Raw genomic sequence first — 16,418 nt, forward strand, 5'->3', positions numbered from 1 at the left:
CCCAATGACATATTCAGAAAAATGAAAAAAATCTTTGAAGTATTTTTGGCCATGTCAGGCTTGTACAACGAACCGACTAATCGAAACGAACACAACGTTGACAAGAGAAGAGCTAATAATCATATCATGTACAGATTAGAAGGGATTAACAGCTACAATAATCGTACAATATTACGTGATTTGTAATAATTCTGTCTATCTTGTAAAGTACACAATCCCACTTGTTCGATTAACTACAGACAAATATTTTTATATTGAAAATGAACTTGTAATAAAACAAACAGTTTAATTCGTCATGTTTATTGATTATCTAAAAGTTCTTTCTAAACCACAGTCTTTTAACGGCACGAATGTACAATTGTCTTGTGCTGGAATTAAATACGATGAAGTACAAAAATACCACAAAACCTTGCAGGGTCGCTGTGAAGTCAAACAAATATGCAAATATTGCTCCAGAATCCAAATTTGCCAAAAAACCAAATGTCCAGGTCAAGCCCAACATGAAAAAAAGCAACACTGAAAGTCGCCACTCGTATTTAGCTTCGTTGTTGGCAACCCTGACATTTTCTCTTCTTCGTCTAACTATGGTGTACATGATGTAGATGAAGATAACGAAATTAGTTACAACGATTAGAACAATTGGAAGCCAAACCCCTAGATACAGACCCCACCCTGACGGATAACAAAATCCAACATTACCATTGGTGTAATTGTAAGGGTTTAGTGACAAAACCGTCACCACTGGAACAAGCGGGAAGACCCAACCGCAGAAACAAGTCTTGAACAAGAGCCATTTCGGAGTGCTCCCGAAAACCTCAACAAACCGTTTAAATTGAAGAACCGCGATGATCAACATCCAAAAGAACTGAGAGATGAGGGAGTAGTGCAAAAACGCGCCGACGAAGATGCAAAGCAAATCATTCTGGGAATGTCTGTGGATGTTGGAAACGTAGAATGCCACGATTTGGAGGACGATGACGAAAGCAAAATTCAGAAGAATTTGATTTCCGATGTTCTTCCTCCACTTCTCGAACAGAACGGCTGTGAGGATGATGCACCCCAGCCCCAGAAGAGAAATGATGCAGTTGACAGTGGTGATCCAGTCTAGAATGTCAAAGTTGTCGGGAAACTTGTCTTCGTCTAGAAGAAGAAGAGCAAAGTGGGTGGTGTGCCAAAAATCGCACTGAATCAACCAAGAATAGTCTTGTGCTTTGGTGTCGTCTTTCCAAAAACCTGACCCTTCACTGTAATTCCAGTGGGCACACTGTTGAAGGCGGTCTGCAGCAGAAAGTTTGTGCAATACCGACACAGGACCAGAGAAATTTCCAGTTTTGGGAAGCATCACTCCAAAAATTTTGCTGACAAATTGATGTTGCGATTTGTTCTCGTTGAAAAGTGCGTCGCTGGAGAAAACAGTTATGATCGCTTTACCACGTGGACCAATTTGATCTTTTAATTCAGGACTCAAGACCACAGAGCTGTCGAAATTGTCGGAGCTAGCTGTGTCGCTACCGCTAACATCGCCGAAGAGAATTTCCGCTTGAAAAGACCGACGACGTATCTCGTTCCAGAGAACCAAACCAGTAAAGTCGAATTCTTTGAGATCGAAACTGAAAATCATGAAGTTGTCGGTGGTAATTTGGATTTCAGATTGCTGGTTAGAGTTTTGCAAAATCGCGTCAATGTGGAACAGAATCGAATCTGTGGCTCTGTCTTTCAACTGGCTTTCTGCCAAAATAGACCTGTTGATCTTGTGTAAATTGTCGACCATCTTGGCAAAGCTATCCAGCTTAATATCTGAGTGGTCTCTCATGGTTCCTAGAACTTGTCCAACGAGGGAGACATCTTGCGACACGAAGTCTTCATATCTTTCCGAAATTTGTGCCAATCTTTCGACTACTTCCGAATTGTCGAAGGTATCAGTGTTGAGCAAGTCTATGAGGTCAGATGTCACATTCTTTTCACCACCATCATGATCATCGACAATAAATGAGACGGCAAAACCGTAGCCAAGGTTGTTCCAAAAATGGCAATTCTGAACCTCTCCGGAAGTCTGACTCTCACCATAACGTTTCCAAACACTGCTATTATACCAAACAACACAATTTTTTTCTGTCACATTTGCATCTGGAACCAGTTGTTGAGTGTTGATAGTTCCTGGAAGAGGATTCGCTTTATTGATACTTCCGAGGTGTACTGCAAAAATTGGAGTGAATTTGCTTGAACCAGTAAAGGCTTCCGTAAAAAAACCGTCGTCAAAAAATACAACGAATGTTATTTTTTCCGAGTTTTTGGCAATTTCAGCTTGTAGCTCCGAATTTAACCAAAACATACCATCTAAATAAGTCGTTTGCTGAGGAACTTGCTGCGAGTTTGCACTCATTGGAGTTACCTGAAATCGCCCATCAATTTTTTCCAAAAAAATTCCCTTGATGTACGCTGACTCCTCACGTATCATAGCAAATTTTTCTTTGATGATTTGAAAAGAGCTAGGGTAGTAATGCATAATTTCACGGAGGTAGCGCAACAAAATATCGGTAGCTTGCGTCTTTAACTGAGCCTCCTTCAACGTTTTCTTATCAATTTTGAGAATGTTATCTATAACTTGGCCAAAAGTTTCAATGTCCACCTTGTTCGGATCCAGATTGCTGAGACATTCTGCGAGCAGATAAATATCCAGCGCAACGAACTCATTAGCAAAGTGTTCTTCAAGTATTTTACTTATGTTTAAAATATCAACCGAAACTGGATCGCGATAAAGCAATATCAAACTTGACGTTACTTCAGAATATGGTAACATCTCACATTCTTCAAATGGCAACCAACGAGCTCCGTCGATAAAATTTCCTTCACAGCGTCTCAACACCAGCGTGCCGTGCTTTACAAAACAAAACTCTTCAGGATGAGATTCTTCATTCAGTGCGACTTTTGGCCAAGTCAGCTGACCACTTTCCGCGTTGCAGTAGTCCATGTGAAAAAAATCTACAATTTGTATCTGATCTTGAGTTGTGCTAAGATCATCATCGATTAAATTTCTGATGTCATCATACTCCTTCGATTCTCCGTTTGATATGTCAACGTCTGCATTTGCCGAGAAGTGGATATTAACCCAAATCCACAAGTTCTTTTCGTCGAAATCTTCTATTTTCATAATTCTAGGTGTGTAATAAGTTTGTAAATAGCTAACAGTTAGAAGTCTGGTAAGCAAAGTAGATTCTAAATATTTTATTACGGCTGTATCAATAGGATCCATGGTTGAAGAATACTTCACTTTAAAAAGGGCCACAAATTCGAAGACAGCGACATCTCTCAAGAAAACCACCTCGGAATTGATAACATTCAAACTGACAAAATCAAAAGCTTCGCACCAGTAATGACCAGGACCTGACGCAACAGGTGCAAATTTGTACGAAATAACATCATCATCTTTCTCCAAAATATCAGTTAGGGGAATCGACTGCACTAACATTTTGGGATGGGCATCGGTAAAGCAGAACAGTGAAACATTCAATTGGAACATCTTAATCCACATGGGATTCGTGACTTCAAGGACAAAATAATTGTTACTCTGGTCCAAATCCAGCTTCAACTTTGGTTCCACCTCGGCCAGTTCTTGTTCAACCACAAAACACGAACCAGGATTTTCAGTCAAAACCCAACCATCCGGACTCGATGCTCCATAGACGTGGGTACTGTCAAAAACCACTTCTTTCGACCAAAATGTATAACTGATTTCTTGCTTGGAAGTCTCCCAAATATAGCTTCCATTGATAGCTTTTTTGCAGACCTATACCACACGTACCAGTTGTTAGCACATCATAGACGTAGTTTTGGTAGGGTTTCAAAAATTCCGCTTTGCCATTCGAATCTTGCACTAAACAAAAACATGTGGATCTTGAATCGAAGTTACTCTGGTGGCACACACCAAGTGAATCACACAATGCATTCGTCACCATGCTCAATTTATTGTAGGCACAGACTGCTGGATGCTCTTCGTTGCATGGAACTGCGATTTTCGTGCATTCTTTGCAATAGAGGACACAATTCTTGTCTCTGATACTTGTGTCGTACGTTAACGAACCGTAATTGTAAGTGCTTTTGTACAACTCACTAGCTTCTGTCCATTGGAAGAATCCAAAACCGTTACTCAAGTCACGTGTTACGGGCATCCAGACCGGTTCGACGATCTCATCACCGATGATGCCGCTGTAAACGTTGAAGGGTAAGACATCTTGGAACGGACATGTCGGGGGAAATGTCGATTTTGGGGAGAACGTGTAGCAGATGTCGCCCTTCTCGATGAAACCATCGGGACATTGAGGCAGAGGATCCGCCTGGATTGCAAAGCAAACGGGTTCAGAAGACCATTGACCATTGGAACATTCCCTGTACAAGAATTCCTTCGCTTGGTTCACACAAGGAGGCTCTGATAAGGTCCTGCTGCTTGTTCGAGGCCACTTTACACCATTCGACGTGATTTGGGTAGCATCACAACTCTGCGGAAGCTTTTTCTGTTACAATGAAAAAATTGTGTGGAAATTACCTTGATCTCTTCCGGAGTTGTTGCTTCAATTGAAAGAACACAAAGGAACAGAATTATTTTTGGACTTATTGCGTCCATAATGATAATACAAATGGAATAATCTAATTAGAACGAAGCATTTATTTTAAGAGGGTAATCGTTAACAATCACATGTTCTGATTAGTTTTGTCAATACATTAATGCACACATTTTATCAATACATCGAAACTACATCACTAAATAAGCACCAAGTGTGGTTACAAAATTTACCATTTGCGCTTCCTTCTTTAAGAAACTATTGACTACAAATATTTGTTGTGGAAACATCTGTTAATGGCCCGCGAATACAAACATCTGGTGTTGGCATTGAACACGATAAAAAATAAAAACATGACGAATCCTTGTAGAGTAGCAGTGCTGCAAAACAAATAGACAAAAACCATTCCGAAATCGAATTCAGAGAGAAACCCAAAAACCCAAGTTAACCCTAACATGAAGAAAAGCAGTAGAGCAATCCGCCAATGGTAAACAGTGTCGTTGTCACCACCACACGACTCCACTTTTTTTTGAATGACATTTTGCATGATGCAAACAAAAACAACCAAATTGACGCAAACGATGAGAGAAACTGGAAGCCACACACCGAGATAGAGACCGTACCCCGAGGGGTAGCAAAGTCCAACTTTACCGCTGGCGTAACTGTTGTCGTCAGAGATTAGAACAGACATGACCGGAAGTAGAGGCAACCCCCAGGCGAACAAGCACGCCTTCAGCAAAGCATGATTTGGAGTGCCGCCAAGAACCACCACAAACCGTATAAACTGCAAGCTTGAAACGACCAACATCCAGCAGAACTGGGACAACATGGAGTAATGAAGAGTTGCTCCCATGATGATGCACAGGCGGGAATGTTGGTTGATGGTGTTGGACGCATAAAAGGCGGCGATTTGGAGAACGATGGAAGAAGAGAAGTGGAGGAGGATCTGGTTGCCTTCGTTTGTCCTCCACTTTTTGAAAAGAATCGCGGTGAAGAATATGCCACAGAGACCGAACAAAGACATGGCGCAATTGATTGTTGTAATCCATTCTAAAATGTTCAGTTGGTCGTCGTATTTGTCTCCGTCGAGTAGAAGAAGACCAAAATGTGTGGTGTGCCAAAACTGGCACAGGATCAAAGAAGAAATGTTCTCGCCTTGACTGTCACTTCTCCACGAACCTGCAACACTGCTGGGCTCGTCGTAGTACCAATGAGAGCACTCGTCCAAGTTGTTTTGTGCAGTAATGTTATGAAATATCGAGACCGGTCCGGTGTACTGCTTCAAATGTGGAAGAATAACCCCGAAGATTCTACCAACAACCTTGGGTGTTGGAGATTTGTCATTGAAAAGAACATCACTATGGAATAATGTTACTGCAATTTTACCGCCTTCATGCAGTTGTTGTTTAAGTTCAGAACTCAGAAGCAGAGCACTGTCAAGGTTATCATGCTTCAGTAGATCATCAATACCGGAGTCGTCTGTCAAAATCTCAACTTCTAGAGTGTCATTGGAAGTAAACACTACCACACCACTGAAATTTGTTTCTTTCAGGTCGTAGATCAATAACATGAAGTTATCGGAGGCGAAGAACACCTGTGATTGGTATTTATGCCTACTGACGATTGCATCAACGTAGTAGAGAATGGTATCAGTAGCTCTGTCTTTCATCTGACTCTCCATGAGATAATCTCGCTCGATTTGGTGCAAATTGCTGACTATTTGGACCAACGACTCCAAATCGATGTCTTCACTGTCACTGACTTTCTTCAAGATCTGACCAGTCAGGAGTACATCAGTTGCTACAAACTCGTCGTACCTTTCACTCACTCTTCGCAGTCTTTCGATGATTTCAGAAGAGTTGGCGTCACTTTCAAGGACATCGATCAGGATCTCGGTGACGTTCTGGTCAACGGGTGTTACAACCAGACCGTGGTAACCAAGTTTGAAAATTTCGCAAATCAAAAATGAGGGAAAACCTTTTGACTCGTTGCCGTTCTTCAGGGTCCCTTCGAAGAGATTCATTTGGCTGCCATTCCATTTACCGCAATCTGGTTTCAGTTTTTTGTCAACAGCGACTCTATGGAGGTGCCAAACTGGACCTGCGTAGCTTTGAAGTGTTGGCAACTCCACACCGAAAACATTAGTAACACTTCTAGGTGTCGGCAGGTTCTCGGCAAAGAAACCTTTATTAGAAAATATTGTAAATGCCATTTTTTTCCCAAGAGCAATAATTTGGGCGTACAATTTTGGACTTAACCAAACTGCAGTTTCCAGATTTTCTAACTTCAACATCTCTTCAACTGTTCCAGCTTTTATCAACGTTTTCTCAAAACCATTTTCACTTTTCTGCACCACAATTCCGTTGTACTCGTTGATTTGTAGTGTGACGAAGGCAAAGTTACTATCGAAAGCTGTCAAATTACTCTGCTCTAAAGATACAAACATATCAAGAAAATGTAAGAAGGAAAACGATGTTCTCATTTTAAACTGAGCTTCTGCCAGCACGTCCTTGTTTGTTGCCAACAAATTGCTAAACATTTTGACTACTTCTGTAACATTCCAATCGATAGGATTTTTAACAATCAGAGTAAGTAGATACACATCTAGAGCACTAAATTCTTGATACTCTTCTGTAAGTGATAAAACTACTGTGGTGGGTACCGGAGAAGTATAGTTAAAAACACGCAAAATGTCTTGGGTTACAGCCGAAGGAAGTGCAATCTCACAACTTTCATTAATCGGTGTCCAGCGAGCCCCATTAAAAAAATCGTCAAGACACGTCCTTTTCAAAGGACTATATTGCGAAGTAAAACAATACTCCTCCGAGGTGACCTCTTCGCCCGCTTTTGTTAGCGGCCAACTCAAATTACTACTGACCTCTGCAAGACAATAATCTAAACTGTAAAATTCAACCATCTCGATTTGGTTTTCCAAATTTTTAAGAGCGTCACTAATCGACGTATTCAACTTTCCATATTCACTTTTATCGGCGACTGAAGAAGGGTCAACGGAAGTAAAATGTAGGTTGATCCAAACTCGACGATGCAACTCGTCCAAATCCACTATTTTCATAATTCTATGAGCATAAGTGGGGATTTCGTCGAGCCGAGGAAACAACACATTCTTCAGCAATTCAACAATCTCCTGACTCAACGGGTTGACTTGTTCGTCGTATCGGACTTGCAGAATCGCCACAAACTCAGCCCCAAAAGTTAAAACGCTTCTGGTATTAAACACATCTGAGCTAATCACCTCGGAATCGACATATCTGAAACCCTCACACCAATAGTCGCCTGGTCCAGACTCGTCCACCTCAAACTCAACAACCAATAAATCTCCAAGGGTTGAACGAGTGAGATTTGGGTAACGATATACTAAACTTGAAGATTGTGCATTGGTATAACAGTTAATCAAGGCTTCGGAATCGAGCCACTGAAGACCGTCATTGCCAAAGACTTGCAGTTTAAATCTCTTGGAATCAGAATCAAAATAAAGATCTAGCCCCGGATTCAAGACAGTCATATTTGTCTGAAATAAAGAACACGACTGGGGACTCTCTGTTAAAATCCAACCGTCACTTGTGGAAGCTCCATAGATGTGAGTGCTGTCAAAAATCACATCTTTCGACCAAAAAGTGTAGTCGATTTCTTCACGAGAGGAGCTCCAAATATACTTGCCGTCGGCAGTTTTCTCAAGACCGATGGTACAAACGTCGCTTGTTAATAAATCATAAATGTGGTTTTGGTAAGGTTTCAAAAACTCTGCTTTCTGGTGCAGTCCTGAAGTATTAGTGGCTACACAGAAACATTTTGAGTTGGCAAAAAAGTCGCTTTGGTGGCAAGTTCCACAAAACCGAGTAGACAAACGATCCAATTTACTAAAGGCGCAAACTCCTTGATACTCCTCATCGCAGGATACTGCGACGATGTAGGACGCGTTATGGTACAAAAGACAATTCTTATCTGTGATGGAGCCTTCGTAATGGAAGTTTTCTTCGAAAGTGGTTCTATACAAAGTACTGTGTTCGGTCCATTGCAAGAACCCGAGACCGTTGCTCAAGTCACGTCGTACGGGCATCCATACAGGTCCAAGGACAACAGATTTGAACGAATCAAAGGGCAAGAGATTATCAAAGGGACACTTCGGGGGAAATTTTGACTTTGGGCTGTAGATATAGCAAAAGGTGTCAGTTTCGGCGAACCCTTCCGGACATTGTGGTAGTTGCTTCGGTTGAACGTAGGAACAATCAGGCTCAGAAGACCAGTTACCATTTGAACACTCCCTGAATAAAAATTCCTTGGCCTCGTTCACACATGGGGGTTCCGATAAGGTGGTGTTGGTGGTGCTGGGCCAAGAGACCCCATACAGTGTGCTCTCGACCGATTCACAAACCTTGAAGCATCACGTTGTAGGAGTAGAAAGGTGACAAAGTAACACTTACGCCGTCTTCTTCGTCTGGTAATATTTTAACCACGAAACAACCAAAAACCAAGAGTGCTCCAAAAATGACGCCCATATCGGACACGAACTTGCAATCAAATGAGTCTACTTGAAATGCGCCGCCCTCGGCAGACTTTTATATCATTTGTTAGATTAGTTTTGTCAACAAGGAATAAAAGCAATATGTTGATAGGAAGATTGAACACACAAACAAGATTTTTCACAAAATTACACCGATTAGGTGGTGAAATATGATCAAAGAACTATCAGATAGCAAAATTAAAAAATAAATAACAAAGAAGTCAAAACACTTTTTATTCGATATTGATTTTATCTTTACGATTTACAAAGTACAGAGTTTAACTAACTTACATGTATTTGTTGTAAAAACATCTTCTAAAAGCCCTCGAGTACAAGTATCTAGTATTGGCATTAAATACAATGAAGAATAAAAACACAATGAATCCCTGTAAGGTCGCAGTACTACAAAATAAATACACAAAAACCACCCCAAAGTCTAGTTCAGAAAAGATGCCAAAAATCCAAGTTAACCCCAACATGAAAAAAAGCAACACAACGAGTCGCCACTGGTAAACGGCATCATCACTGCCGACAGAACTACATTCGGTTTTTTTATGAATGACGCTTTTCATAATATACATAAATATGACCAGGTTCATGACAACAGCAAGTGAAATAGGAAGCCAAACTGCAAGATAGAGACCGTACCCTGATGGATAGCAAAGTCCCACGTTGCCGTTAACGTAATTTTCTTTGTCAAAACTTAGAAGAAATATAATCGGGACAAGAGGAAACCCCCAAGCAAACAAACAAGCTTTTAACAAAACGTATCGGGAAGTTTCACCAAAAACCACCACGAATCGCTGAAATTGCAAGAACGCGATCACCAACATCCAACAAAACTGAGCGACGACAGAGTAGTGAAGAAGTACCCCGATGGTGATGCACTGTACAAAATCTTCGGAATATTCCTTGATATTGTACGAAACGTAAAACACCACAATTAGGAGCATGACGGAGAAGGCAAAATTGAGCAAGAGCTGATTCCCTGTATTTGTCCTCCATCTTTTAAAAAGAACAGCTGTGAGAATAATGCCGGACAGACCAAAGAAAGACAGAGCACAAGTGACGGTCGTCATCCAATCCAAAACATTGAGGTTGTCTTCGTATCGATCTTCGTCGAGTAGAAGAAGAGCGAAATGAGTGGTGTGCCAAAACTGACACTCAATCAACGAAGAAATTTCCTCGCCGTTGCTGTCGCTCTTCCAGGCACCTGGAACTCCACTGGACTGATTGTACGACCAGAAGGCGCATTCATTCTCGTTCTTCGTGTCCACGACTTTGTGAAACACCTGTACAGGTCCTGAGTAATTCTTGATTTCTGGTAGAACGACCCCAAAAATTTTGCTAATCGATCCAGAGTTGGGATTTCTTTGGTTGAACAAAACATCTTTGTAGAATAAAGTCACCACGACTCTTGTATCCCCATCCAGCTGACTTTTCAAGTCAGAACTTAACACCACAGCGCAGTCAAAATCATCGTACTTCAGCAAATCAGAAGTGTTTACGTCGCCATGCAAAATTTCTATCTGGTACGTCTGGTTCCTGTCCAAGACTACCAAACCGCTGAAATTTGTTACGTTCAAATGATAAACCAGTGCCACGAAATTGTCCGAATTCAGCAAAACTTGAGATTGATTATTGTTCCGTATGATGGTGTCGATGTGGTAGAGAATCGTGTCCGTAGCGCTGGTCTCCAGTTGACTCATTAAGAGAACACTCGAGTTAATTTCTTGCAAGTTGCTGACGATCTGCACCAAAGCTTTCAAATCGATGTCGTCATCGTCGCTGACTTTCTTCAAAATTTGACCAACGAGGAACACGTCAACGGAAACAAATTTGTTGTGTTTGTCGGACACGTGCAAAAGCACCTCGATTATTTCCGATGTAGGTGCATTCGACTGAAGCAGGTCTGTCAAGATTTCGGTGATGTTAGTGGCGAGCGTTGCCAAGGCGTAGTTAGAAGACTCCAAGTACTCGCAGAGCAGAAAAGACGAATCAACTATATTAATTTGTTTGCTCATCCAGTATCCCCGAGTCGTCTGCTGACTGTGACTCCAGTACACGCAAGTCTGTTCCACGCTCGTATAATTGTTGACTTTGTGCAGAGTCAAAATTGGTGCTCCTTGGCTGAGACCTGGCACTACTGCGCCAAATACTTTACTAACATTTCTAGTCATGGTCACACTTTCTGGAAAGAAAGCATCGTTGGAATAAAACATGAAAGAGATCATGGAATCATGAATTTGATCCTTAAGAGTGGAACTTAAAAGTATCGCGCTATCCAAATCTTTCATTACTAGTATCTCTTCAAGGCCACAGTCGCTCGTCAGTTTGCTCACAACCAGTTGTCCTCCAATTCTCTGCACAACCAATCCATTAATATCAACAACATTTCCAACTATCACGCTAAAATTTGTAAATATGTATTCAAATTCATGACCAAAAGACGCGATAGAGCTGTTGATGTTCTCCAGGAGCAAATCCGTTGCGCGCATCTTCAACTGCGCCTGAGCCAACTCATCTTGGTCGACTTGTAGAATATTGTTTACGATCTTGGCAAATAATTCAGGATCGGTTTTTACCCCGAACCAATTCATTTTATCAAAAATTGCTGCAACTAAGTAAACGTCCAAAGATCTAAACTGTTGGTAATTTTTCGAAACGTCATAGACTGCAGTCAACGTGTCAGAAGTCGTGTTATAAAGCAGTCCTGACAACTGAGTTGACAATGAAGTGTTACTGGCAATCTCACAATTGTCGTCGGCCGGTGCCCACCGCGCCCCATTAACAAAGTCGTCACTGCACAATCTTGTTACGCGAGTACCGTCTGGCCTGAAACAGCACTCGAGTGAAGATCCTTCAACTCCAGATTTGGTTTTCGGCCAAGTCAACTTCCCAACTTCGGCTAGACAATAATCTGACCTCAACAGATCGATCAGTACCACATCGATTTCCTCGATTGCACCCAGAGCACCCTCAATCAAAGTCTTCAGATGCTGATACTCGTCGTCCTCATCAAAAGGGTACGACGAACTAAAATGGACATTGACCCAAACTTGCTTGTCCTTCTCGACCACATCTACTATCTTCATGACTCTGAAAGTATAATAAGCTTGCAGATATCTGTCGTTGTTAAGTTGCGGGAACAAAACTGTTTCTAAAAGCTTGATAAGGTCTTCACTCAACGGATTAATTTCTTCTTTGTACTCCACTCGCAGAATTGTAACGTATTCGGGACCGAACGTGACGTTGTCTCTAATGGAGACCACGTTGCTGACTAACGTTTCCGAATCTGCGTATCTGAAGGATTCACACCAGTAGTCTCCAGGACCGTAATGATACGGATCAAATTCGTATTGAAAAAAAGTACTACCATTTACCACGACAGTCAGATTGTCGTAACGACTGATTAAATTTGAAGCGTTTGCATTGGTGAAACAGAAAACTAAAGGCTCGCTACCGTTCCATTTGACAGCATCAGCGGCGTTGATTGATACAGAAATACTAACGTAATCATAAAACAAAACTAAGTTAGGTTCAGTATTCACCAAGTTCTTCTCAAATAAAAAAATCGGTGCTGGTTCTTCCGTCAAAATCCACCCATCAAGAGTTAGAGCCCCATAAAGATGGGTGTCATCGAATACCACACTTGTCGACCAATACGTATAGTCAATTTCCTTCCCCGAGTTGCTCCAGATGTAAGTACCATTCAAAGTTTTTTCCAGAGCCATTGCACAACTCTCGTTGGTCAACAAATGATAAACGTTGTTTTGGTAAAGCTCCAAGAACTCCGCCTTGGGAAATTGCGATTCCGTTGTCGAATTTCCCAAACAAAAGCATTTAGAATTCGCTGTGAGTCTGCTTTGGTGACAGACGTAATCAAAACCGCACGAGTGATTCGTCAACTGATCCAACTTCTTGTAAGCACAAACACCTACATGTTCCTCCTCGCACGAAACCGCAACTATGTAAGAGTTGTTGTGGTACAAGAGACAATCCTTGTCTTTAATCTCCCCTTCGTAGTAAAATTTGTCAGTTACGTAACTTTTGTAAAGTAAACTCTGCTCAATCCACTGTAAAAATCCTAGACCATTACTCGAATCGCGCCTCACGGGCATCCACACCGGGCCGATGTTGTTTGCTGTGATGACATCTTTGTAAGAAGCAAACGGTATCACGTCTCTGGAAGGACACTTCGGTGGAAATTTTGCTTTTGGAATGAGGGTGTAGCAGAAATTTTCACTTTCATTAAAACCTTCCGGACACTGCGGAAGAGTTGTTGGTTGGATGTAGGAACAATCCGGTTCTGCACCCCAACTACCCTCCAAGCACTTCCTGTACGACAATTCGTTCGCCTCGTTGACACACGGGGGTTGCGATGTTGTCGCGCTGTTTGTGTCAGGCCACAGCACTCCATAGAGGGTGCTGTTGACTGAGTGGCAAATCTACAAAACGAGTGTTCTAGAAGTGAAAACATTGATTTTAGGACTTACTGCGTCTTCAGATGATGTCCTTTTGACCAAGAGCATTAGAAATATTAACAAACGCATTGGATTTATCATGTCTGCGAGTTATGCAGATCAAAGCAACTGGATCAAAAAAACTGTTGGAAATGTAGCAAACCATTGATTTTGCGGTTTCTTTAATGATAAGCGTTAATCGTGTCTGATTAACCTTGTCCACGAACAAATAAATGTACTCGACTAAAAGCAATCTGTAGAATGTTCTAGATAGTGTTAATTCTAACTATTTCAAGTGTTTTGTTGGAACAAAGCACCAAATCCATTAAAAACGTCAAATGTCATTAAAATGCTATTCTTTCATTAATTATACACTTTCACAGCTGGGATTTTGGTGTCTTTGCAAAGACAACAAGAATAGAAAAAAATAGAAAACCTTATTAAGTTGCTGAAGTGCAAAATAACTACACAAAAACTATACTGTATATCCAGTTCGGACAGTTATTCTAATTCATGGCGAACGAACACAGTACTAAAACCCCATAGAAGGACGAAATAAATTAACAGGATAAGATTATCTATCACGTTTGATTGGAATAGCATTAGCATTATCAAAAAATAAACGAAAGAAAAAGATTACCGCAGGAGAGGTTGACAGGAAACGAATTATCAAAGAGAATTAATTAATTAAAAGTCAAATAAATATTTTTCAATTAATTTAATTAATTACATGAACAAAGTTTTAGTAAAATATTTATTTCAATACTTGACTAAACAGATACTATGATATACACTGACTATCATAATTTAAACATATACTTCTGGACTTGTGATCTTAAAACATATTCGAATCTAGATTAACACTAAAATCAGAAATTTTTGGTGTAATATTTTAATTTTATGAATTGCGCGTAGAAATTTCTCGTGTTTTTATTGAATAGAACAAAGAAGAGAAACATCACAAACCCTTGCAAAGTTGCTAGAGTGCAAAATAAATATTCGAAAACCACGCCAAAATCCAGTTCGGCAAGAAACCCAAAGATCCAAGTCATACCCAACATGAAGAAAAGAAAGAAGGCGAGTATCCAATGGTAGATCGTATCATCCGTGCCAAAATGGGTGCATTCGATTTTCTTCTGCGTCACGTTGTTCACGATGTAAGCAAAAATAAAGCCGTTGATCATTAGAGCCATGCAAATGGGAAGCCACACTCCCAGATAGAGACCGTATCCTGAAGGATAACACAGACCGACTTTACCACTCACATAACTGTCAGCGTGGAAGACGAAAACGCCCAAAACCGGAATCAGAGGACAACCCCAAGCGAACAGACACGACTTAAGCTGGAGATACTCGGAGTGCCCTCCGAAAACCACGACGAACCGCTTGAATTGCAAAATCGCAATCACCAACATCCAGCAGAACTGCGATATGATGGAGTAGTGAAGAAGCATTCCCGTGAAAGTACAACCTACATTATCAGACCGACTGACGGTGCTGGATACGTAGAAGAGAAGAAGCTGGAGCATGCTAGACAAGACGAAATGAAGGAGGAGTTGATTGCCCACTTTGTTCCTCCACTTTTGGAAGAGGATGGCAGTGATGACGATGACGCACATACCCAAGAAAGAAATCGTGCAATTGATCGCCGTGATCCAGTCCAGAACTGCATCGTCGTATTTGTCGTCGTCGAGTAGAAGCAGACCAAAATGCGTAGTGTGCCAGTATTTGCAAAGAACTAAAGGTGTGAGGTCTAGACTGTCGCTGTCGTCTTTCCATAATCCTGGAGTAGATTCGTCGTAGTTCCAATAGGCACACTCACCGTGACTGTCCTTTTTAGCGACTTTATGATATACGGAAACAGGTCCTTCGTAATCAGCAGTTACGGGAAGAACGACGCCAAAAATTTTGCTGATCGATTCCGCTCTGGATTTGTTCTCGTTGAACAGAACGTCGTTGTAGTACACGGTTAAAACGACTTTACCACTTTCTTCTGTTTGATTTTTCAGTTTGGAACTTAGAAGCACCGCACTGTCAAGATTATCGTACTCCAGTAGATCAAAAATGTTGGCGTCCCCCTCCAAAATCTCTGGCCGGAACGAATGATCGTCGTTCAAAAGTGCAAAACCAGTGAAATTGGTTTCGTCCAAGTCATAGATCAACAACATGCAGTTTTCTGCGCTGAACCAAACATTCGACTGATTGTTGTTCTGCATAATAACGTCGACGTACCGGAGGATTAGATCCGTGGCGGCGTATTCCTTCTGACTTTGTGAAAGAACATCTGATTTAACTTTGTGCATGTTGCTAATTATTCTAGCCAAAATGTCCAAATCGATATCAACACTCGGACTCACTTGTTCCAAGATTTGGCCAACAAGAAAAACATCGATGCTAGTAAACTCGCGGTATCTTTGAGACAGTATCAAAAGTTTTGACATTTTCTCCGACACTGTGGAATTAGATTGAAAAATAATCGTCAGCAGCTCCGTCACGTCGTCGATGTCGGTCAGAGCGATGGCGAAATAACCACGACGGTTGTATTTGCAAATTGAGAAATTCGATATGATCTGGAATTCGCCGTCGCTCTCCCACGAACCCCGTTTCAACTCAATGTCGTAGTTCCAATACATGCAAGTTTGCATTTTGTATGCATCGCTGTTGATTCGATGAAGAATCCAGACTGGACCGTCGTAGGACACCAAGACCGGTATTCTTACACCAAAAATTTTAGTAACGTTTTTGGAAGTGTTTAAAGCTTCAGTAAAGAAGCCATCGTCTAAAAATAAACTAAAAACAATTAGTTCTACTTCTGGTGTTCTTATTGGTTGTGGCATCAATTCATCTGAATTTATCCAAACGGCACTTTCTAGG

At 41.2% G+C, this 16,418-nt stretch overlaps 3 protein-coding genes and 1 pseudogene across 3 annotated transcripts; all 4 read right to left on the reverse strand.

Moving 5' to 3' along the window:
- Positions 1–303: 303 nt before the first annotated feature.
- Positions 304–4,621, reverse strand: LOC138125005 (uncharacterized; annotated as a pseudogene).
- Positions 4,419–6,582, reverse strand: LOC138125014 (adhesion G-protein coupled receptor G6-like). The gene has a single exon (XM_069040224.1). The coding sequence runs from the start codon at positions 6,580–6,582 to the stop codon at positions 4,825–4,827; it is 1,758 nt and encodes a 585-aa protein (XP_068896325.1). The 3' UTR covers positions 4,419–4,824.
- A 2,776-nt stretch (positions 6,583–9,358) lies between these two features.
- Positions 9,359–13,859, reverse strand: LOC138124285 (uncharacterized). The gene is made up of 2 exons (XM_069039271.1): positions 13,578–13,859; positions 9,359–13,529 (listed from the first exon to the last, which is right to left on the reverse strand). Exons 1-2 carry the CDS (start codon positions 13,644–13,646, stop codon positions 9,369–9,371), a joined length of 4,230 nt encoding a protein of 1,409 aa, XP_068895372.1. The 5' UTR covers positions 13,647–13,859; the 3' UTR covers positions 9,359–9,368.
- A 536-nt stretch (positions 13,860–14,395) lies between these two features.
- LOC138124302 (adhesion G-protein coupled receptor G6-like) lies at positions 14,396–16,233 on the reverse strand. The gene has a single exon (XM_069039308.1). It carries the CDS (start codon positions 16,187–16,189, stop codon positions 14,414–14,416), a length of 1,776 nt encoding a protein of 591 aa, XP_068895409.1. The 5' UTR covers positions 16,190–16,233; the 3' UTR covers positions 14,396–14,413.
- Between the last annotated feature and the right edge of the window lie 185 nt (positions 16,234–16,418).

The sequence above is a fragment of the Tenebrio molitor genome, chromosome 2, assembly GCF_963966145.1.
Source record: "Tenebrio molitor chromosome 2, icTenMoli1.1, whole genome shotgun sequence".
Lineage (NCBI taxonomy): Eukaryota > Metazoa > Arthropoda > Insecta > Coleoptera > Tenebrionidae > Tenebrio > Tenebrio molitor.

Excerpts from the sequence above, each read along its gene's own strand:
- LOC138124285 (XM_069039271.1), bottom strand. The coding sequence starts at position 13,646 with ATGATAAATCCAATGCGTTTGTTAATATTTCTAATGCTCTTGGTCAAA. Across the intron at positions 13,530-13,577 it reads GGACATCATCTGAAGACGCA|ATTTGCCACTCAGTCAACAG; the intron begins GTAAGTCCTAAA and ends CTCGTTTTGTAG.
- LOC138124302 (XM_069039308.1), bottom strand. The coding sequence starts at position 16,189 with ATGCAAACTTGCATGTATTGGAACTACGACATTGAGTTGAAACGGGGT.
- LOC138125014 (XM_069040224.1), bottom strand. The coding sequence starts at position 6,582 with ATGAATCTCTTCGAAGGGACCCTGAAGAACGGCAACGAGTCAAAAGGT.